Genomic DNA, 24684 nt, shown 5'->3' on the forward strand with positions numbered 1-24684 from the left:
AAATTAAAGAGTTAAATGGGTTACTCTATTTTAAGAAAAAAAAAAATTAGTATGAGACTACGTAGGTTTGTGAATTAAAGACAAAGATTAACATGTCACATTATGCAACTATTCGTTTAAATGCTAAGAGCCGCCTCAGGTCACTATTGACGTGATTCTTTGAACATTCATTTGTTTTAACTATTATTAAATTGTAACACTCTCCGTCCTAGTTTTTGTCTCACTATTTAATCTGTCACTATTTTTATTTATTTTTTTTAAAAGAAAAAACAGAATACTTTTTAGAGCAACTTTCACATATAGCAAGTACAAAATTCATAGTTGTATGCTATAACAAAGTTTGCATAATTGTGCTCCATAGCAAACATAAATATGTATATTTCGCTATACATATACAAAAGAAAGCAGTTGTATAATCTCCTTTGGTATACATATACAAAAAGATCAATTGTATAAAGTGAGAGAGGCGAGTGAGCGAGCGAGATCTGAGAGAGTGGCGAGCGAGATCTGGGAGAGGGGAGAGAGGGGAACAAAAATATACGTATATATACAATTTTCACGCATTTTATACATTTGCGTTTTTTGTATAAAGTGAGAGAGAGATCTGGGAGAGTGGCGAGCGAGATCTGGGAGAGGGGAGAGAGGGGAATGAAAATATATGTATATATACAATTTTCTCTCGCTTTATACAAACACAAACGCATTTTATACAATTTGCGTTTTTGGTATAAAGTGAGAGAGTGAGATTTGGGAGAGTGGCGAGCGAGATCTGGGAGAGGGCAGAGAGGGGAACAAAAATATATGTATATATACAATTTTCTCTCGCTTTATACAAACACAAACGCACTTTATATACTTGTGTTTGTATAAAAAACGAGAGAGGCGAGGGAGAGAACGAGAGTGGCGAGCGAGATTCACTAGGAGAGAGGTGAAATAGCAACAGTTTGCTATGAGGTACAATTAAATCAAACTATATTTATAACATTTAATTTGAATTAATAGTTTGCTATTATATACAATTTTCCCTACTTTTTAATTATTTGTATAACTGTAAAAAAAAAAAATTAAGATAAAAGAAATAAGTTTTTGATATTCTTTTTAGGATAATTAAAAAAAAGTCACATAATTGAGATAAAAAAGTTACAATTTCTCATTATCTTCTATGGATCGATGTCATTGATTTCCTCTCGTACTTAATTTTCCGTCGGAAGTAGTTGGAAAATAACATCTCACCTACTCATCGATCTCAATTTTACTCTTATATTGAAAATTACTCCACGGATTACTTAAACATACGGATACATTGGATAAATAATTCATTGACTAGTATATAGATAGAAAAAATTGTATGAAATAACAAACTATTAATTCAAATTAAATGTTATAGTCATAGTTTCTTTTATTTGTAATTTGCAGCAAACATTCCATGTTTTCCACCATCCCATTTGTATACCGAAATATATAAATAGACCCATATGTGTTGTATAAAAATTAATTGCAGGATCCATTTATATACCGATATATACAAATATGGGTCTATTTACTAAACCTAAAATTTACTCTTAAAATTATCCGAACCGACCCACCATACTATATAAGGGGCCGGCTGTCGGTTCGGACCTTACCAGGCCTGGACCATCAAATGAAGATATTTCACATAAAACGCAACAAACATCATTTTACTAGGACCATTAAAATAAGAAAACCTAAGCACGTGACAGCACATTACATATCTCCAAATCAGGATATTCTTGCTTAGCTAGGTCAACTACAATGCGGAATTATGTATCCTAAATTTCAGCTCTATAAATGTGATTTTTTTCACGTAATATACTCTAAAGAGGGTAAATGTGATTTCAAGGAAATCAGAACAAGAAAGAGAGAAAAGTCTTAATGAAAGGTACACCAGATCAATGGAAGCCCTTTTAGATCCCCTCAAGTGATTTTGCTTTCAAATAGGGCATGTTAAAACATATGCGTGATTTGTGACAGTCAATCATAATTTCTGTTTTTAATCACTTAATTAACACACTAAACTGTTAATTACAGCTTTTAAATTAGGGCCAAAAAACTTAAGTATACAAATTAAGTTTCTTAATTACCACTCTATGACAATAGTTTTTTTTTCGCCTATATAACAATAGTTTTTTTTCAAAGTTATGTTTTAATATTAAAAGAAAAGAAAAAAAAAAACACCAATGCGTGCTCCAGATTTATGATATTCCCCATTTTTCTCAAATTCCATGATTTACTCAAATTAGTTATAAAATATTCTCTCCTATCAATAAAAGGTCTCTTAACAAATATAAAACTCTCTTTCTATTCATTCTTTGCATACCAACAATTATTCAATCCTAATTCAACATAAAGGACGTTGGGACGCATCAGGTATTAACAATAATTCAATATTTTAATTGGTGTTTTTTAATCGTGTAATTGAAAAACATGATCGTTGTTGTTGTTATTCATCAATTTCGTGATTTGAATTATTATTTTTTTATTAATTGTTTGGTTTTTTATATGGTTTTTAGATTTGGAATAGAAATAATATATAGTGATTATCTGTTTTGGTAATTGATTTGGTGAAATTAATTTTTTTTTAATTATCAAAATTATGAAAGCATATTCATTGTACTATTGTTTTTTTTTTGTGTCATTTGGTGTAGGTTTTATTGTGCATGATTATGGTGAACGTATTGATAATATAAGGGTACGTAATGATGGTTTAAACACCATATATACGTTAAAAATCACTTTTAAAAAATTAAATGTTGTCTATCTGGAGTTGTTTAAATAATGGTGTAATATAGGTTGATTTTTATTTATTAATTATTTGGTTTATTGTATGATTTTGAGATACAGAATAGAAAGAATATTTAATGATTATCTGTTTTGGTAATTTATTTGGTAAATTTAATCATTTTTAATTATCACAATGATGGACTACATTCAGAGTTGGTTTTATTTGGTGAAATTAATCGTTTTAATTTATTTGGTATACTACTGATTTTTTGTTGGTGTCATTCGGAGTTGGGTTTATTGTTGTACATGAAGATGGTGAACATATTGATTATGGTTTGGTACAAAATGATGGTGTAAACACCATATTTGGTGTAATTTATTAATTATGATAGATTGAACTAAACATCAATTTTAAATCATAATATACACTAATTTAATTTATTTGATGATACTAAGAAATTGGTTTATAAAATTATGGTGTTATGTATTGTAAATGGAACAATCAATCAAACCAAGTTCTCAACCAATTATACTCCAATTTTTATATGTAGTTTATTAATGATCGGTGTAAGTCTTACATTATCTTAATATTGAACTCGACACCAACTTTAAACCATCATGTGCATCATTTTGCATACTAATTCTATTGGTAATACAAGAAGTTTTTGATTTATGAAGGAATTTCGAGTTTGTTTGTTTAAATTTAAGTAACATTGAAAGTTAGTATGTTTTTAACTATATTTTGAATGGTATTACAGGACGGTGTGTAGATTTCAAGATTGAAGGAGTAATATATGACACAAATATCAATAACGATGTCTTAATGAAGATTATTGCTTTCCAATTAGGTGTGGATACAACAATATTTGAGTTGGAAATTAAATATGGTGTGAGTGATCGATGTCTACCAATGATCATCCAACAAAAAGGATTGTACCAAATTTCCACCGCAATAATAACATTGCAGAGTTTACTTTTTCGTTTTTTAAGAATGAGATTTTCTGAATTTTTTTAGTGGTATTAAGATATTGGTTATTATGAGTTACTATAGTTTTGATTAACTTTGATGGTAAGACTAATTTGGTATATAAGTTGTTTAAGAATTGATGTAATTCATTATATTGTTGAAACTAGAAGTTAATAGTGTCAAAATACAGGTCTTCGTTGTGGTATGATAATACCATTTGAATATATAAAATTTAATACAACTTTCAACTAATTTGATATAGCTTGAGGTATAAATTTGGTGTTTTGACTACACTACATGTGATTTGCCAACAAAATGTGTGAATAACGGATGGTTATAATGATGCAACAATGTGTCAAATTAGTTCAAATTCATTAACGTTTTCATAAAGTAATTATTTGCAAATGCATAACTATTACTCACTTATGATTTAATGGAATATCATGTCAAGGAATTAAAATATAGAATGTGAACGGTGTAAGTATATTTATTGGTAAAATATACCGTAAACATCAATATTAAACATCATTATATATCATATCATATAACAATATTTTGACAAATTTATATGTGTATGTGTTTGTAGTATATGTGTTGGTGTAGTTAAATTACTGATTATTTTTACATAGGTAAAAGCAATTTTAGGAGATGTGAGATTCGAATTTGTTTTCATCTCCAATACCAACTTTGACAGGCGATTGCGTAAATGCATTCAGCTCATAAGATGGTCTTGAACAATTGATCGGCGGGCTATCAACGACTACCAGATATTTGTTAAGCCTAGGACTTTTACACGGAGTCTTTTCGATCGAACAATGATAAAATTTTTGGTTAATTGGATTGTCAAACGATTCGGTGAAGAAGATTAAAGATTTAAGAAAAATGGAAGAAGAATATGAAGAAAAATATGGGAGAGTTAACCCTTTTGACTGCTGGAAAAAATAATTTCAAGATTTCTTGGAACTATAACTCCACATTGATAAGTACACCAATTTTCTAGGTAAAATAAAAAGCTTTATAAAAAAAAAGGAATAAAATAATTATGATCCCAAAAAGGTCCAATAAGCATAAAAAAGGGAATAACAAAATTAATGAAACGTGTATATTTGAATCTGTATTAGGAGAGATAATATTTGATAAAATTTAATACCTAATTATATTCCACATAAAAAGGCAGTTAATACTAATAGTATGAGAGAGAAAAATTGATTAAAACAAAATTCAATTAAATATAAAAATTAAATACTTTGTTATGTATGTAATTTATAAACTTAGTTTGTAATTAAATATAAGTCTATTGATATTTTGTTAATAAAAGTCTTAAGTAATATACTTTTGTAATTTTTCCTTTAAATTAATGTATCCGCCCGCAAAATAAAGTATCCGCAAGACACTAAAATAAGGGAAATTTTGTAATTTATAAAAGATTAGGAATAGGAAGTAATTTATTTATTATATTATGTGCTTTGTATAATTTTTACTATATTTTATTTTATTCCCATGATCTCATCTTTATTGTTATCTATTTATTTTCATAAATCCTTCAAGGTTAATGAAGGAATGACACAACGTGGGCTGCAATCAGATTTAATCGGGCCTTTACTTCAATCTTATGTTTAATTGAGTTTTATGAAGTTTTTATTAGTAGTCATTTAATTAGTAGCATAAATGAAATAAAAATGCAATTAAAAAAAAATGTCGAAAAAATGAAAAAAAAAAAAGATAAATCCAAATGTTGGCCATAGAAAGGTGCCACATCACTTTTTCTATATCCAACTTTGTATTATTATATAAATTCGTTAAATTTGTGATGATTCATTGTTTAAAGGATTAAAAGTGCACTTACAAATTAAATTAATTAGAAGTTAAATAAGGATGCCCAAAAATCACAACTACAAAAAAATAGAATATATAAATTTTTGATGGAGTAAAAATGCTTATGACAATGAAGAAGCATCAATTGCAACCTTTTATTAACTTGTTGAATGGAGGCATGAATCCATTCACATCACTACTCAATTTGTTCTCTATTTAATGTGACCTCTTTTTTTTTCTATTTTAATTTGTTTAAAAAAGCTATGACTCATTTTTATATTTATAGTTATAATTAATACACTTTACCTAATCAAACTTCACCACATATATTGGAATGAAACGAATAGGTTGGAGGAGTAGTGAGGGTAAGATAGTACGGACAAAATATGTGTCTTAAGTAGGAATAGCAAGCAAGTGTTTGTAGTCCAACGGTTAGGATAATTTCCTTCCAAGCAATAGACGACCCAGATTCGACCCCCCACAGACGCAATATGAATTAATTTTTATTTATTGACACTTTCTTTCCGTATTTAGAACTAATAAATAGTAGAGCTGTCAATATGGGCTGACCCACCCCATTTGGGTTAACCCATACAGGCTTCGCAATTTGACGGGCCAGGCAAGGCTAGCCCATTTTTTATGTGGGCCAAAAAATGGTTGCCCAGCCCACAAGTGTGTGGGCTACGGGTTTTTCGGGCCAGCTCTCTTTTCTTAAAAATATATTTTTTTAATTTTTTAATTAAATTATAATTTAAAAATATTATCATAAATATCGACTAGTGTTACTACTTATTAATCAAATACACAAATAAAATTATCTATATAATATTTATTAAGTTTGATTTCAAGTAAAAATATAAATAGCTAAATAGAAATATTAACCTAATTGTTTTCCAATGATCATAATAAAACACAAAAACTATGATAATATTTCATAGGCTATGGCCTATGTAGTGATTCCCTAGAAATTTTAGAAACTTTATTTTATGTAGTACATATTTTATAAACATAATTTGTATTTAAATTGTAATATTTCAAACTTTAAACAGGTTTTCAGTGTAGACTCCTGTTATTTTTAATACTTTATTTTATTTTATTTTTATTTTTTAATTAATTTTTATTTGACCCACGGGCCATCCCTATCCATATTTCTCAAGCCCCACAAATCGACAGGCATATTCAGGCCGGGCTAAAAAGTTATAGTTATTTTTGGCAAAGTAAATATGTAATAGGAATCGTAATAAAAGTCAAAAAGTGCTTTATTTTTTTTTTTCGCTTTCCCTAAACGTAGTAGTGCTAGGAAACAACTTGTTTATGAATTTGAGTCATTATATAAAGAGAGGGATATATATGTATGAATTGGGTCAATGTCTGAATAAAACAAGTCATCATGGAGACGAACTTCTATTCATCAGTCAGGGCTCAAGAGAAGGCTCAGGAGAAGGACAAAAAATATTTGTCATCAATCACTTCCAAGGAGCAAATTGATGTTAACGAGAAGGGCATATATTGCTTGGCTCGCTGGGACGATTGGGGTGTTTTCATTGACATATGTGAATGTTTTATTTATAACATCAAATGTCATACCAAAATCATGCTCCCTTATTATTATCACTGCGATGACTGGATAACAGAGGTGCTCAAGTGTGTTGTTTCCCCTTCAACACATGAATATTTTCCCTACGATGATCAATACTTATGCAACGTCTCCCTATTCTTTCGCGAAGAACCGTATTGTCTAATTACTGGTCCTCCTTATTATAAAAAGTGGATAAAGGTAAACCTGTATGATGATAACAGGTTGATCGACGCAGTCACGTTCTGCAACGGTGAGAAAATATGCACTCTGTTTCAGGAAGGGAAACTAGGCATAATACAAATGATCCCTGAAATAACTAAAACTACTTGTCTGTCTCCTGTCACAACATTCAGGGCACCGATAGATGCCACTGCTATGCATCGAAGCATACACTTGGTTTCGTGGCAAGAACAATTGTTTCTAGTTCAACGAAAAGTCGGATCACCTTCCATCTTTGAGGTTTGGGAGGCCGATTTTGAAACTAAACAATTCAACAGAGTATTCAATTTGGACGGATTTATTATTTTTCTAAGTGGACAATTCTCTGCTGCAACTTCTTCATCTCTACCTCAAGAAAATAACAATGTCTATTTCACACAGTGNTAAAATTTATGAAGAGTGGCAAACTATTTAAAAATCTTGCAAACTATATTATTTTATTTTATTTTATTTTTCTTTTTTATTATTATTCTTTTTTAAAATTTTTATAAAACTAATAATTTTAAATCGTTTGAAATTGGAGAAGCTCGAAATGATTAATTTATATTGTGGAGGGTCAAAATTGGGTGTCAACAGATGCAATATGCATTAATTTTTATTTATTGACACTTTCTTTCCGTATTTAGAACTAATAAATAATAGAGTTGTCATTATGGGCTGGTCCACCCCATTCGGGTTAACCCATACATGCTTTGCAATTTGACAGGCCATGCGGGGCTAGCCCATTTTTTATGTGGGCCCAAAAATGGTTGGCCCAGCCCACAAGTGTGTGGGCTACGGGCTTTGCCGGGCCAGCCCTCTTTTCTTAAAAATATATTTTTTATAATTTTTTAAATTAAATTTTAATTTAAAAATATTATCATAAATATCGACTAGTGTTACTACTTATTAATCAAATACACAAATAAAATTATCTATATAATATTTATTGAGTTTGATTTCAAGTAAAAACATAAATAGCTAAATAGAAATATTAACCTAATTGTTTTCTAATGATCATAATAAACACAAAAACTATGATAATATTCCATAGGCTATGGCCTATGTAGTGATTCCCTAGAAATTTTAGAAACTTTATTTTATGTAGTACATATTTTATAAACATAATTTGTATTTAAATTGTAATATTTCAAACTTTAAACAGATTTTGAGTGTAGACTCCTGTTATTTTTAATACTTTATTTCATTTTTATTTTTTAATTAAATTTTATTTGACCCACGGGCCAGCCCTACCCATATTTCTCAAGCCCCACAAATCGACAGGCTTATTCAGGCCGGGCTAAAAAGCCATTTTTTTAAATGGGCTCCAAAAATCGTAACCCAAACCTAGCAAATCACGGGTTAGGCAAAGCCAGCCCAATGGGCCTAGCCCATATTGCCGGCTCTAATAAATAGATAGAATAAATTTTGGACAAATTACTTAACTACACTGCTTTACTTACTTTAATATCCATTTATCCCTACTTATTTCAAAATTTTCAAAAATCCCTTATTTACCTATGTATCCTGCATGTTTCCTGTGCACAACGCTATGTATCCCGCTATATGGAATGTATCAAACGTTATGTATCCCGTGCACAACGCTATGTATCCCGCTATGTGGAATGTATCAAACCTAATGTATCCCGTGCACAACACTATGTATCCCGCAAACATCACGTTTAAGGGATTTTTGGTAAATAGAAAACTAGAAGGGATAAAATGTTATTTAGTACTTATAATATGTGGTTCCTATAATTTATACATAAATTTGATTTTTGCTTTCAAATAGGGCATGTTAAAACATGTTAAAACGTATGCATGATTTGTGACAGTCAATTATAATTTCTGTTTTTAATCCCTTAATTAACATACTAAATTGTTAATTACAACTTTTAAATTAATGTATCCGCCCGCAAAATAAAGTATCCGCAAGACACTAAAATAAGGGAAATTTTGTAATTTATGAAAAAGTAGGAATAAGAAAGTAATTTGTTTATTAGACTATGTGCTTTGTATAATTTTTACTATATTTTATTTTATTCCCAGGATCTCATCTTTATTGTTATCTATTTATTTTCATAAATCCTTTAAGGTTAATGAAGGAATGACACAACGTGAGGTGCAATCAGATTCAATCGGGCCTTTACTTCAATCTTATGTTTAATTGAGTTTTATGAAGTTTTTATTAGTAGTCATTTAATTAGTAGCATAAATGAAATAAAAATGCAATTAAAAAAAATGTCGAAAAAATGAGAAAAAAGATAAATCCAAATGTTGGCCATAGAAAGGTGCCACATCACCTTTTCTATATCCAACTTTGTATTATTATATAAATTAGTTAAATTTGTGAAGATTCATTGTTTAAAAAATTAAAAGTGCACTTACAAATTAAATTAATCAGAAGTTAAATAAGAATACCCAAAAATCACAACTACAAAAAAATAGAATATATAAATTTTTGATGGAGTAAAAATGCTTATGACAATGAAGAAGCATCAATTGCAACCTTTTATTAACTTGTTGAATGGAGGCATGAATCCATTCACATCACTACTCAATTTGTTCTCTATTTAATTAATGTGACCTCTTTTTTTTTTCTATTTTAATTTGTTTAAAAAAGCTATGACTCATTTTTATATTTATAGTTATAAATAATACACTTTACCTAATCAAACTTCACCACATATATTGGAATGAAACGAATAGGTTGGAGGAGTAGTGAGGGTAAGATAGTACATACAAAATATGTGTCTTAAGTAGGAATAGCATGCAAGTGTTTGTAGTCCAACGGTTAGGATAATTGCCTTCCAAGCAATAGATCCAGATTCGACTCCCCACAAACGCAATATGCATTAATCTATGGCCTATGTAGTGATTCCCTAGAAATTTTAGAAACTTTATTTTATGTAATACATATTTTATAAACATAATTTGTATTTAAATTGTAATATTTCAAACTTTAAACAGATTTTGAGTGTAGAGTCCTGTTATTTTTAATACTTTATTTTATTTTTATTTTTTAATTAATTTTTATTTGACCCACGGGCCAGCCCTACCCATATTTCTCAAGCCCCACAAATCGACAGGCTTATTCAGGCCGGGCTAAAAAACCCTTTTTTTTAAATGGACTCCAAAAATCGTAGCCCAACCCTATCAAATCACGGGTTAGGCAAAGTCAGCCCAACGGGCCTAGCCCATATTGCCGGCTCTAATAAATAGATAGAATAAATTTTAGTATTACTTTGTTATAGGCAACACAAATTAGCCTCTTTGCTTTTTTACTGCGATACTTTATCTCATTTGTTATAAGAAAATTGTATTGTATATTTTTTTATTTTAATTTAATTTTTAAAATTACTATTTTCTCAAATTATTATTTATCAATTTAAAAATTATAAATCAATTAAATGTAATAAGAATCCTAACAAAATTAAGAAGTTATAGTTATTTTTGGCAAAGTAAATATGTAATAGGAATCCTAATAAAAGTCAAAAAGTGCTTTATTTTTTTTTTCGCTTTCCCTAAACCTAGTTGTGGTAGGAAACAACTTGTTTATGAATTGAGTCATTATATAAAGAGAGGGATATATGTATGAATTGGGTCAAAGTCTGAATAAAACAAGTCATCATGGAGACGAACTTCTATTCATCAGTCAGGGCTCAAGAGAAGGCTCAGGAGAAGGACAAGAAATATTTGTCATCAATCACTTCCAAGGAGCAAATTGATGTTAACGAGAAGGGCATATATTGCTTGGCTCGCTGGGACGATTGGGGTTTTTTCATTGACATATGTGAATGTTTTATTTATAACATCAAATGTCATACCAAAATCATGCTCCCTTATTATTATCACTGCGATGACTGGATAACAGAGGTGCTCAAGTGTGTTGTTTCCCCTTCAACACATGAATATTTTCCCTACGATGATCAATACTTATGCAACGTCTCCCTATTCTTTCGCGAAGAACCGTATTGTCTAATTACTGGTCCTCCTTATTATAAAAAGTGGATAAAGGTAAAACTGTATGATGATAACAGGTTGATCGACGCAGTCACCTTCTGCAACGGTGAGAAAATATGCACTCTGTTTCAGGAAGGGAAACTAGGCGTAATACAAATGATCCCTGAAATAACTAAAACTACTTGTCTGTCTCCTGTCACAACATTCAGGGCACCGATAGATGCCACTGCTATGCATCGAAGCATACACTTGGTTTCGTGGCAAGAACAATTGTTTCTAGTTCAACGAAAAGTCGGATCACCTTCCATCTTTGAGGTTTGGGAGGCCGATTTTGAAACTAAACAATTCAACAGAGTATTCAATTTGGACGGATTTATTATTTTTCTAAGTGGACAATTCTCTGCTGCAACTTCTTCATCTCTACCTCAAGAAAATAACAATGTCTATTTCACACAGTGCAATGATCACCGCACTTTATATGCCTTTCACATTGGCGAACAGAGCTTGTCAACCACTAAGCAATTTCGTGTCAACCGTCCTCCCAATTCGGTTCCTCCTCTATTCGCCAGGTAATTAATTAATTTCATTGTCTACGTTATATGTTTGTGAATATTATATTGTTCATAACATTTGATTTTGATAACTTATTTAGGTCAGGAAGGGCCAAAATTCAACATAACACTAGTACTAGAGGCGACAAGTTGAAAAAGCATCCATCCCGTATTAATAGTATGCCTGCGCCTGTAGACAGCAACATTTGCATGCATCTTTCGCAAGACCATCAAACGGAAATTTCTCGTCATCTAATTTCTCAAGAAGCATACATGAATTTTCGCTTGGTGTGTAAATTATGGAGATCCGTTGCTCCTCCACTAAGTTGGAAAGTGGTTGTTGATGATCATGCAGCTGCTTCTTATGATCAAGACTCCATGTGGCTTCTATCTCTAAACCAAAAGGATGGTTTGTGCACCTTTTATAATCCCTTTAGAAATTTCAACTGTTATATGAGCAACACCGATTTAGTAGGCTGTGAAATTCGGTATGCAAAATATGGATGGCTTCTTGTGTCTAAGGGAAAGTCTTTCTTCTTACTTGAGCCTTCACCTTCTGGGAAGCAAATAATTCATCTCCCACAAAAAACAGACGACTATTTCTGTGACATTATGTCATTCTCAACTTCTCCAACTAGTTCGTCTGCCTGGTTAATCTTTGGTATAGCTTCCTTAAACTTGTTTCAAGTTAGGATTTCATATTTGAGACAAGGGGATGATAAATGGACTACTATCACAAGGGACAGTGAGGTGCCATTCCTACTTTCATCTTCTAGTCCGGCCTACTTTGGTGAAGAATTTTGTGTCATAGGCCAACACGGTGATGTTGGTGTATTTGGCATCTTGAAAGACGGAACCTCTTATTGGGTTATCCATCAACTTTCTCAACTATATTCACCTCCTATTTCTGGTGCTTGCCGTTTGTTTTTAGTTCAACGTCAGGATCAAAATGTGCTATATTCCGTGGTTGTGACACCACAACATGATGTTCATGTTTATGAACTAGATTTTGGAAGCAACATAAGAGTCAAATTAGTAAAAGAAGTCAAAAATTGGCTTTTTTTCACTAGCGAAGCCTCATCAATTGCTATTTGTGGCATGAACGTAAATGTGGATAATGCAGTTTTCTTCCCCACTTTCAACACTTGTAACGACTATACCTACTACTCTTTGGAAGATGTCGCATTCAAAGTATTGAAATATAATTGTACGGATAAAACGCAACAGAAAGAGCTTTTAAATCGTGTTTGGATCCGCTGTGAACTGACAGAGAATTGATTTTTCTACTCTCTTATGTATTGTAGTAGTTTTCTTTCTTGATCTTTCTACCCTCTCTTATATATTTCTTTCTTTTTTGTTGAAGTGAATAAATTAGTCTTACTTACAAGGATAATTTACTTAGCCTTTTAAGTTTCTTTCTTTACTGGTATGGGTTTGTTGATTAAAATTTATTTTTAATGTTTGTAAGATAGAATATAGAGTAAAAAGAAAGTTTAAGTTCGTCACTTTATATTTAGCTTGCTTTCTGATTTGAGATTATCATTTGAAATTTTAAAATCTAAAAAAAAAAAATTATCATGTTTATATGTTTATTAGAGTATATATTTGAAATATTCCACTAAAGTTATTTTTGATTTTTTCTCTCCTAAATATTAAGAAATTTGTAATCTGATAGTATATATAACTCTATTATCTAGGAATCAAATTGTCACACAAGACATTTAAGTTTGAAATTTCAGAGGCTTTAATTTGGTCATCGTGCAGGTTTAGGATATGAACAACACAAATCACGTTAACTTTTAGTATGAATTTTGTTAATTAATTGCTTATGGTAAGGTCATATGATCAAACCAGTAGGAATTAGGATAATCAACTTCCAATTTTTTTTATATACATCTCTCTCTAATATTAGAGAAGAATTTCTTCAATATTGTGCACGTGCACGTGCACGTTTGCTTGCACTTTTTTAAATCTACAATATTTTTATCAATATTTCCTCTTTAAACGGAAATTCAATTATAATTCTATGTCTTAAAAAGAGAAAAACAATTTTTTTTCTCAATAGATTTTTGGTTGTCATGACATGTTATATTAATTTCTTTATTTTTCATACCATATAGTATAATAATTTATTGTTTCTCTCAATAAATTTCTTAATTGGCATGCCAGGAAGGATAAACGAACAAAATATCTATAATGATACATGTGTGAATAACTGAATATGATCCTTAACTTACCAACAACATTTTTAGCGGCGTTAGTTGTTATAAATAGAGGCGTGCAAAAATTGAATCGATCAATAAATCAAATATAAAAAATGTCATTGGGTTAATAGTTTTTTTAATGATTTTATATAAAAAAAATTATTGAATTATTGGTTCAATTTCAGTTTTTAGTATTGGGTTATCGGGTAAACCGATCATTAAGAAGGTAGTAATTTACTACTTTACCCTTCATAAATACTAAATATTACTCCCTCCGTCCACAATTGTTTGTCAGGGTAAGGTCATGCACACCCCTCAAGAAAAATTTAATACAAGGTGTAATTTGACTAATATAACCCTACTATACCAAGAATACCAAAAGTCCACATAACTTTTCAATTGAACTACACTATCATTAAGGGCAGAATTGGAAAAAAGTGACTAATTATTTCTTGATTGTTTAAATTGACAATTAATCTTGGACATCTATTTTTAGTATACCTGTCAAATAATTATGGACGGAGGGAGTAGTAATTTAACATAACTAGACACTATATGAGTACTCTAAACTATAGTCTACACACTTCATTCTTCACCGTACTTGTATTTCACATAAAAAATATTATATTTTGGTTATAACATGTAATTGTAGCCTTCGACTACATTTGCTCTTATTGATGCAATTTCTTATTATCTTTCTTGTTTCACTATGTCAAAACATTTATAGTTGATTTGCTTGTTTCACTATATGGCACAAAATTGTTAGAGAAGTGAGAAGTCGTATATTTATTTTATGAACATTTTTCTTACTGGGTAATTACCACCCGTCCAAGACTCATCAAGAGCATACTCGATCTTAACATCTCATGATTTAAACCGTACGTATATATTGGTGGAGCTATACTAATAGAAGGCTATGGGATAATGTCTTGACCCAAAATTTAATTTTAAACTATGACATGCATGTATCTCTAATTCAAATAAAAAATTTATCTAGCAGCGTTATTAAACTTTGTTTTGTATTATAAAATCACTTAACTTAATTAGAGTTTTTCTTTTGTAAAATTACTAAACCAAATTTGTCACACAAAAAAAAAATTAGACATAACAAAATAAATTATTTTTCTATGTCACGTAAGTCTTAAGAAACTTGTAATTCAATAGTGTATCGGAAGTCGAGTTGTCACTCAAGGTCTTTAAGTTTGAAGTTTCAGGGGCTTTAATTTGGTCATTGTGCAAGTTTAAGATTTGAATAGTACAAATCACGGTAATTTTTAGTGTGAATTTTGTTAATTAATTACATGTTATAACCAAAAAAAACACAATTTTTTAAAAAAAACTACTTTTCTAATAAGTTATTTAAAAAAAAAGGTACTTCTAAAAATAAGCAGTTTTTAGCACAATATCAAACAGGTTCTAAGACCAGAAGATTAAATGACATTTTGATAATTTTAAGTATCTTTAGTTTAAGATTATAAAATTTAAAATTAATCTATTTTGGCTATTACCCTCTCGATTACATTCTCATACACAGGAATACCCCCGTTAGCCGACTTTTGTAGCAAATTTTATTTGTTCTTTCCCGCTTTGGGTTGTGGGGCTTACTTCCTAGCCCCAGTGGGAGTTTTTTTACTTTTTAAACATTGCATAAAATTAAAATCAGACAAATAAATTAAAATAGGAAAATAGCTAACGTGTATGGCTTTTGTGAAAATTACTTTTTTGGAAAAATTACTTAAATACACAACACTTCTTTACCTATTTTCAATATTTTCCTACTCTTTTATTAAAATACAAAAATCCCTTATTTTCCCCCAATTCAACTTAACCGGATACTTTGTTAGTTTAAGTATCCGTCCGTTATTAATTAAAGTATCCGCACTGCTATATTATGCATCCGCCCGTTAATTAAGTATCCGTGCTGCTAACAACTTAATAATTTAAGTATCCGTCCGTTATTAATTAAAGTATTCGCGTTGCTATATTATGCATCCGCCTGTTAATTAAGTATCCGTGCTACTAACAACTTAATAATTTAAGTATCCGTCCGTTATTAATTAAAGTATCCGTGTTGCTATATTAAGTATCTACACTGCTATATTATGTATCCAAAAAACACTAAAAAAAGGGATTTTTGATAATTAATAAAAAAGTAGGGAAAGGAAGTAATTTTTTTCTTATACTATGTCATTAGCCTAATTTTTACTATTTTTTTTACTAATAAAACAGAAAAGTGTACTGATTTAATACTGTTGTTGAAACAATTAACGAAATGACTAGGTGTACCTCTTATCACTTAAAAACAAATAGTTGCATGATGTGGCATATCATTCTTAACCAAATATGTCATACATAAAACAATGTATTCAAACAACAAGTACAAAAAAATAATTCTTGTAATTTATTGTTGCAACGAAGCTAAAATGCAAAGTAAATATATATAGAGATCATGAAAACCTCTATAAAGTAGGTAGCTTATTATTCATATACTAGTTTTCTTATTTGATTATAAAACTTGATGTTAGTCAATATACATCTCCCTTGAAAATGCTTTAACCTTACGATACTATTTTAATTAATTAAGGATTTAAATAATGTAAACGATTTATAGTCCCTCAATTCATTTCATTTTATTTGGCTCTAATTTTATTTAAAATATTTTTTTTTATTTGTCTATTTTAGCAAATCAAGAGAGCTTTATTACTCCCTTCATTGCATTTTACTTAACCCCTATATTAAAAAGGAATGTTTCATTTTATTTGTCCATTAGCAAATTAAGAATGTTTTATTACTTTTTCTCCATACTAACATTAGTACTAAATAACTATATAAAGTAGTATTAGTAGTCAAATTTAGAGTTTCAAAACAACTAATTAATAAGGTTAGTTTAGTAAAATATACCACTAATAATTAAGTTTTCTCAAGTGTGTAGCACGTCAACATGAGACAAATAATATGAAACAGAGGAAGTAAATAACTACATGATGAAAATTATTTAATTACAACCCCCAACTTTGATTTAAAAATCGAACTTCCCCCGGTGTCTTATGCAAAGTTTATTTTATCCTTACCATTTTTATTCTTCCGTCTATGTAATATATTTTTATAGTATATATACTATTTTATTTTATAGTAAAAGGAATATGTTGCAAGTAGCAGCTAGGGCACAATGTATGTATTGCGATAATTAATTATTTGGGTATCATAACCCCTTTACCAAAAGAAGTAATCACTTATTGCTTAAGTTTATCTCTTTAATTTAGATTTATTAGACAAATTAATTTGAATTTGCCTCCACTCGATTTACCACAACCATTCATGTATTATCCGATATCCGAACCACTAGCAAATTGATTAATAGTTTTACTTCTTTTTTTTTAATATTATCCCATTACATTAGTTACAATGTCGCAAATAGACATATACATGCACGATGTCAGTAATCCTGCCATAGAAAAATTGGATTATAACACGATAATTTCTTACTAATATCAATTATCATGGTAAAAGTACAAATTGTAAAAATGAAGGAGATGGAGTTTATCGAAAAATTGTATTGTATCTGTATATAAATGATTTTTTTAATGTATTGTCGTGATTACTAAATATAATTGGTCCAAAATAATTTTCGTCATTTTAGAAATTCAAGATATAATTAATTATTAGCTTCTTTTACCTTTATTTAATAAATTAGAAGACAGATTAATGTGGTGTAAAAAAGAGTAGTATTATATTAAGTCGAGATAAAGAATAAATAATGATAATTGATATAGTCAATTTGGCATTTTAGTCAATATATTTTAAAAGACGGTATGTAAAAGAAAAATATGATAAGTAAAATAAATCATAGGAACTAGGGAGCACTTGTCGTTTTTATAAAATTAAGATTGAATTGCTTAATTTTATCCCATTCCCCCCCTTATATTAAGAGTTAACCAAAGTTAACCAAATACTGATGCATATCATAGAATTTATAAATTTGAAGATATATCAAACAAGTGATTATTCTACTAATATCAATAAAATTAGCTTACTCTTATTCATAAATAGGGCGTATACTCAATAAAGAGAGATAGAAGTAAATTAGTTAAAAATACTTACTTGTTATCGATTGAAATTTTTTAGAGACGTTTCAAAAAGGAGATTATATGACAAATAATATGAGACAACGAATAAATAAACTAAATTAAACCAAGAAGCATTTATTTAAACGATCCGCATATATTTATTTTCATATAACTCCAGTTCCTGCTTGCATAGCATAATACTAATGGATTTATTTAATTTTTCTTATTTAAAACATGAAGCTTAATTTATTGAGACATCAGTTGGAAGTTCTAAGTTGGAATCAAAGTCTGGTTGCTCTTCAACAAGGAATGGACGTTGACCGCTCATATTACCACGTGGATCATAATTGCAAGTTATAAAATACCACCCGTTGTTGCACCTGACCCTAGCACAACCAACACGTACCGAGTTACGCCATACCACTTGAGTATAGTGTCCACATACTCTACCAGCTTGACAAGTATTCGAATTATAATTGTACCATTGCCTCTCATTGACCCACTGCTGCACGGCACCAGCCGCATTGAGCTGGGGAAATGCGGAGGCTAGGTTTTCGCCGTAAGGACCACCTGAATGCTGCATCCTGCAGTCCCCAGCTCTTTGATTAGCATAATTTTGGGCAAAGGTCGCTAGCCTATTGTCCCATGTCATAGGCCCAACACCAACTTGTCTACGAGCTTCATTGTGAGCATTAACATAATCTTGGGGAGTATTTTGAGCTTCAGATATGAAGGGAATTACAGCAAAGGTAATGAAACAAACAACTAAACCAATATTGGAATATCCCATTTTGTGTTTTGGTGAGAATTATGGAATAGTTTGGATGGGTTTAAATAGGGACGAAAAAATGAATAGTCTGCAGTTATTTGTCTAGAAATTAAAGAGTTAAATGGGTTACTCTATTTTAAGAAAAAAAAAATTAGTATGAGACTACGTAGGTTTGTGAATTAAAGACAAAGATTAACATGTCACATTATGCAACTATTCGTTTAAATGCTAAGAGCCGCCTCAAGTCACTATTGACGTGATTCTTTGAACATACATACATTTGTTTTCGCACTACACCAAAACCTCACTAAATTAATACTCGGTTAATTAATAATCTCTCTAAGAAAATAATTTCCTCCGGTCCCAATTTGGGTCAGTAAAAAAATTCACTCATCATTTCGATAAAATAATAAGATAATATATTTTCAGAAGACCCCTATATAAATATATGGTCTCATTAATATTATAAATTAATAATTCATTAAACATACAAATATATCTACGAAAATTTAGTGAAATATTGTTCTATTATGTTCTGTTTTTTGTTAAAATTTAAATCTAGTTGAAGCTCATCTCTAACTTTTCTTATTGCATCCAAAAGTTTCGATGTTGTCTTTTCTAATTGCACCATAAAATTGTGAAGAGTTCTAGATGTAAGTGCTTCCTTACGCGTAACTCGTTCCAAAAGTATTGTATCATCTTCAACTTTATCATCAACATTGTTTTTCCAATGATATCCACAATTTGTTCTAAGCTCTGGACCTCTGAACATGTATCATGTGTTATCTCTTGTATTTAGGTTAGTCACAAATACAAAAACAGAAAAAAATGAAATAGACAGAATGATTTTTAATTCGAGTCCACAGAAATCACTATGTTTTCTTAAGAAATTTAATCCCCTCACTGTACCCAAGGTTGCAGATTAATTCCTCCCAAGATAAAACGGATTAACCTGTTAGAGAAGTAGCGGTACCTCAAACTTCAATAACTTCAGCGAACTCAAGAACAACAACAAGAGCACACACAAACTCAGTCGATCGACAATTTTGTTTATGTAAGAAAATGTATGCAGAGAGGAAAAAATTTCAGTGTTTGAAAAACGAAAATGACCTCTTATTTATAGCCATTAGTAGCAAGGATCACGTCTGTTCAAACAAATCTGTTCAGACCTGTTTTTTTCAGAATGTTGTGTCTTTTGGGAAAAGTAATGACTTTTCGGGAAGAACAAATCCTTTCAAACGAATTTACCATTACGCACGAATTTCAAATAATTCATTGCGAAATTAATTATGTTATTTAACTAACATTCTGAATTAATAAGAGAAAAGAAATGAATTAACAAGATTGATTAAATAAAATTTGTTTAAAAAATACTATTAATCAATCATTTGGCAAATCCAAATCCAAATTCAAATTCGAGGCCGAGGCCGAGCGACGAAGACGGCACGAGGGACACCTTCTTCTTAACCCTTTAAGAACTAAAGGAAGTGTTTCCTAATATAAGGACAACAATTTCCTTTCTTCTACCAATATGGTAAAAATGACTTTTCATTTGCACTTTGCAATGACATTTCATTTTCCCTCCAAAATTGGTTCCCCCAGTTTCCATTTTCTCTTCTTATTTCCCATCACACCTTGCTAAATCCAACATCATGTTCACCCCATTCAATAGGTTATTAACGTCCATTTTATTGCGGTAAACCGAGATCATTAATCATTACCTCAAGTTCATGAATGACGTTTTCACAAATGGGTTCTTTCAAATTCTTTGAGATTTCATCCCTGAACAATTTTTTTGATGTTGAAACACTCTTTAAATTATAAATATTAATTTATAGATTAAATAATACCGCTACAAAATAATAATGTTTCATGGTCCCGCCTATATTAATTTGTAAAGGTTTTATTGTATTTCATTTGTCACAAAATTTAAAGAAGAAAGAAAAAAATTAAAACACTTTATATTTATTTATGTAACTGTAAAAAAAATTAAAATAAGTTCTTGATATTCTTTTAAGTATTATAAAAAATATGTCACATAATTGAGATAAATTTTTTTTTACTATTAATCAATATCTTCTATGGATCGATGTCATCGGTTTTCTTTCATACGTACTTTTTCGTTGGAAGTGGTTGGAACTTAATATTTCACCTACCCATTGATCTTAATTTTACTCCTATATTGGAAGTTACTCTACATACGTACAAAATGGATAAATGATCCATTAACCAGTATATATATATATATATAAACAAAAAAAATATTTTAACTTTTTTTGATAAATATTTCATTTTCCGTTTTGAAAATAATCTCAGGAAAATAATAGTGCTAAATATTTTTTATACAAAATACCAAAAGAAGAAAAAGTAAAAGGAGGAACAAGAAAAGAAAAAAAGAAAGTATATTTTAATTTATAAAGTATAAACAGCTTAAAGCACTAAAGTGTATATTAAAAATGTTGGGTATGTAGCAAGAGTTAATGGGAAATGGAGGAAAGATGAAAAGAGAGGAACTTGAAAAGTTGGGAACTTGAAGAGTTAAGAACTTGAAATGTCTTCTTATGCTTTATTGAAAAATGCATTTGTCCTTCATCGGTGGTGGAAAGAAAAACAGAAGAGTTTAAATATAGAAACACTCCTATTAATTGTTAAAAGGGTTGGAAAGAGGGACCCCCTCGTGCCGTCGTCGCTCGCTCGCTCGGCTTCGGATTTGGAAATCGATCGAGAGATTATTTTTGGTAACCGAAGTGTTTCAATTAATTAGTTAATTGACCCGACTCGGATCCACGGGCGACCCGTTTTATTTAAATCTTTCCCGTTTTATTTGAATTTCCCGCTGTTGGAAGTGAGTGTTCTAAAAGGTTGCAATTTTCAGAAATAACCATGACTGTTTGAAAGGTTGAAAACTTTCATGAATGATCGTGTGGATTCTGAAAGGATTGCAACCTTTCGGAACCAGTTCCTCTTACCTATAAATACATTGATTCCTCAGACTTATTCCTTACGAATTTTCTGATTTCTTCTTCTTCTTTTGCACAGAATTTTTTCGTGTACTTTATTGTTGTTGAGTGGTTCGCTGACACCAGAGTTTTGGGTATCAATACACTGGTGATTAAGATCATTCTATCCTGGGAGGACATATTCCAAATCAAACCTCGGATACTAGAGGGGAATAATTTCCTTAAGGGGACACTGTGCATTCAGTGGGCTTGATCTTTTTCTGATTCTGTTTTTCCAGATTGTGGTACGTTTTTTACAGATTTTAGTTTTGTCAATTAATTTTTGTTCATCTATTCTTATTGCTTTATTAAACTTTGGTTACTTTGTGTTTTTGCAAAGTTTTTGAAATCAGTAATTCTGATTTTTAAACACAACTTGCTAACAAAAAATATAATTTTTAAAAATATTACATACATAAAATATTTATTGTGATATAATTAATAATATTTCTTAAACTTTTTCATAATTTCAACGATCCATAATCGTTCTCCTATTGATCATACTAATTAATTTCTATTAAAATAATTGATAGAAATAACTCCTTAAAAGTTTCAGAAATGTTATATCGTGTCAATATATATGAACGCTTAGGCATATAAATCTCAAATGAGCGAATTAAAAACTTGATCTTAGTAAAAATAATTAGTAAAGGCGTTGACTAATGTAATTGCCTCGAGTACTATAGTTGCGTATAACAAGTTGAAATACACCGTAATAAAAACTTTTTAAAAATTGTGTGAAGTCAACAAAATGAAACTCAATGATTACTATATTAATGTAATTTTACATGTCATTTACCATTTTGCAGATAATTATCATTCATACTTGTTATAAACAAAGTTACTTATAGTTGACTAATATTTAATTAATATTGAGATAATTAATTATTTGGGTATTGCTTTAGTTTAGCTCTTTAGATAAATAAATCTGAATTGGCCTATACTCGATTAACTACAAGTACAAACCATCCATGTATTATATATACATCTTGTCTGTTTTTATATAGTTATAATTAATGTAATGTGTTATCCACTAGCAAATTAGTTAATAGTTTTACTTTGTTTCTTTTTTCATATTATCCCATAACATTAATTACAATGTCAAACAAATAGACATATACATGTCAATAATAATCTTGTCACGGAAAAATTGGATTATTACACAATAATTCCTTACTATATCATTATAAAAGTACAAATGGTAAAGATGAAAGAAGGACTTTTTGCTAAGAAATTATGTTGTATATACACGTAAAAGATAAATAAATTATGTCTATGTTATACAACTTATTGTTGAACCGTGAACGGACCTCCTTTATAATAGTAGAACTTTTAACAAATCCCTTTGTTTGAATTTTTAAGTCCATCACTGCTTTATCAACTAGCTAGACAAATAAAACTCTACACACAAAGGGCGCAGAGTTAAGTAGGGGTTTGGATGAATTCAATAGCTTTTTCGTAGATTATGTATTTATATTAGAAAATTAAATAAATACTTATATGTAAATTAACTTGTGAACCTCTTAACAAAATTGAATGATGACTTAATGGTAAGGGATAAATATTTATCGATGTGCCATGAAAATGTTTTCCATGGCATTTGAACTTCACTATCAACAAAGGTTTTTAACTATATATATAAAGGAAGGAAATTTAGAAATCCCATACTCTTAAACTTAGCTTCACCTCTGTCCACACATGGCACAAGTTGTTGTGTAGTGGGGAGTATTTTACATGTTACATTTTTATAAAAAAAAAAATTGTCTTAAAATAGTTTCTTAATTCTATCCATTTTAGTTGTAGTGATTAGTAAAATAATTTGGTCAAAAATAGTTGTTATTTTAATAATTTAAGATATAATTAATTGTTAGTTTTCACTTTAACCCTTACTTAATAAATATGGTGAGAGATTAATATGGTAAAAAAAGTGTGGTATCAAATTGATCGGATCAAGAAATAAATAAGGTTAATTTATATAATCAATTTAATTAGCTTTTTAGTTAATGTTTCTTAAGAGCGTGCAAAAGTTACACATAACAAATAAAATGGAGTATTTGTCATTTTATAAAATTAAGATGAAATTACTTAATTTTATCCCATTTTACCCCTTATAGTACGTGTTCTTGAAAGTAACCAATACTGATACATATTGATATCATAGAAATTATAAATTTGAAGATGTATCAAACAAGTGATTATTGTTCAATATCAATAAAATAGCTCATTTAAAAAAAATTTAAATAGGGTGTATACTCACTGAAGAGAGATAGAGGTAATTAATTAGTAAAAAAAAAGATTAAAAAACTTGATTTTCTTGAGAAACGTTCAAAAGGGAATTATGTGGCAATTAATTATGTCTCTATAAGTATAGTTTATAACACAGTTTACTCATCAACTGTACACATTTTATTTATTCAATCAAACAAACGTACACGTACACGGTGCACTCAATATAACAACATTCTGTAAAAAAGATTAACAATAAAATTAATTAAAGTACGAAGCAAATATTTAAACGATCCATATGGATATCAATTTAGATCCATATTTTCATTTAAACTCCAGTTAATGCATGCATAGAATAGTACTACTGGATTTATTTTCCTTAATTAATACATGAAGCTTAATTTATTCAGCTGGAAGTTCCAATTTGGAATCAAAGTCTGGTTGTTATTCATGATCACCGTAAGGACGTTGACCGTTCCAATTACCTGGTGGATCATAATTGCAAGTTATAAAATACCACCCATTGTTGCATCTAACCCTAGCACAACCAAGATGTACTGAATTACGCCATACTACTTGAGTATAGTGTCCACATACTTTACCA

The 24684-nt window shown here is 29.8% G+C and overlaps 2 protein-coding genes across 2 annotated transcripts; one reads left to right on the forward strand and one right to left on the reverse strand.

Annotated features, from left to right (window-relative positions):
- The first annotated feature begins 11724 nt into the window (after positions 1-11724).
- Positions 11725-13093, forward strand: LOC125865035 (uncharacterized). Its single transcript, XM_049545190.1, has 2 exons — positions 11725-11813; positions 11917-13093. The coding sequence occupies exons 1-2, from the start codon at positions 11725-11727 to the stop codon at positions 13091-13093; spliced, it is 1266 nt and encodes a 421-aa protein (XP_049401147.1).
- Positions 13094-18321: 5228 nt separating this feature from the next.
- Positions 18322-18876, reverse strand: LOC125865045 (basic form of pathogenesis-related protein 1-like). Its single transcript, XM_049545203.1, has one exon. It carries the CDS (start codon positions 18874-18876, stop codon positions 18328-18330), a length of 549 nt encoding a protein of 182 aa, XP_049401160.1. The 3' UTR covers positions 18322-18327.
- Between the last annotated feature and the right edge of the window lie 5808 nt (positions 18877-24684).

This window comes from Solanum stenotomum, chromosome 1 (genome assembly GCF_019186545.1).
Source record: "Solanum stenotomum isolate F172 chromosome 1, ASM1918654v1, whole genome shotgun sequence".
Classification (NCBI taxonomy): domain Eukaryota; kingdom Viridiplantae; phylum Streptophyta; class Magnoliopsida; order Solanales; family Solanaceae; genus Solanum; species Solanum stenotomum.

What these genes read in the sequence shown, in the direction of transcription:
- LOC125865035 (XM_049545190.1), top strand. Translation starts at nt 11,725, where the DNA reads ATGATCACCGCACTTTATATGCCTTTCACATTGGCGAACAGAGCTTGT. An exon ending in TCAACCGTCCTCCCAATTCG is followed by an intron (nt 11,814 to 11,916) that starts GTTCCTCCTCTA and finishes TAACTTATTTAG; the next exon opens with GTCAGGAAGGGCCAAAATTC.
- LOC125865045 (XM_049545203.1), bottom strand. Translation starts at nt 18,876, where the DNA reads ATGGGATATTCCAATATTGGTTTAGTTGTTTGTTTCATTACCTTTGCT.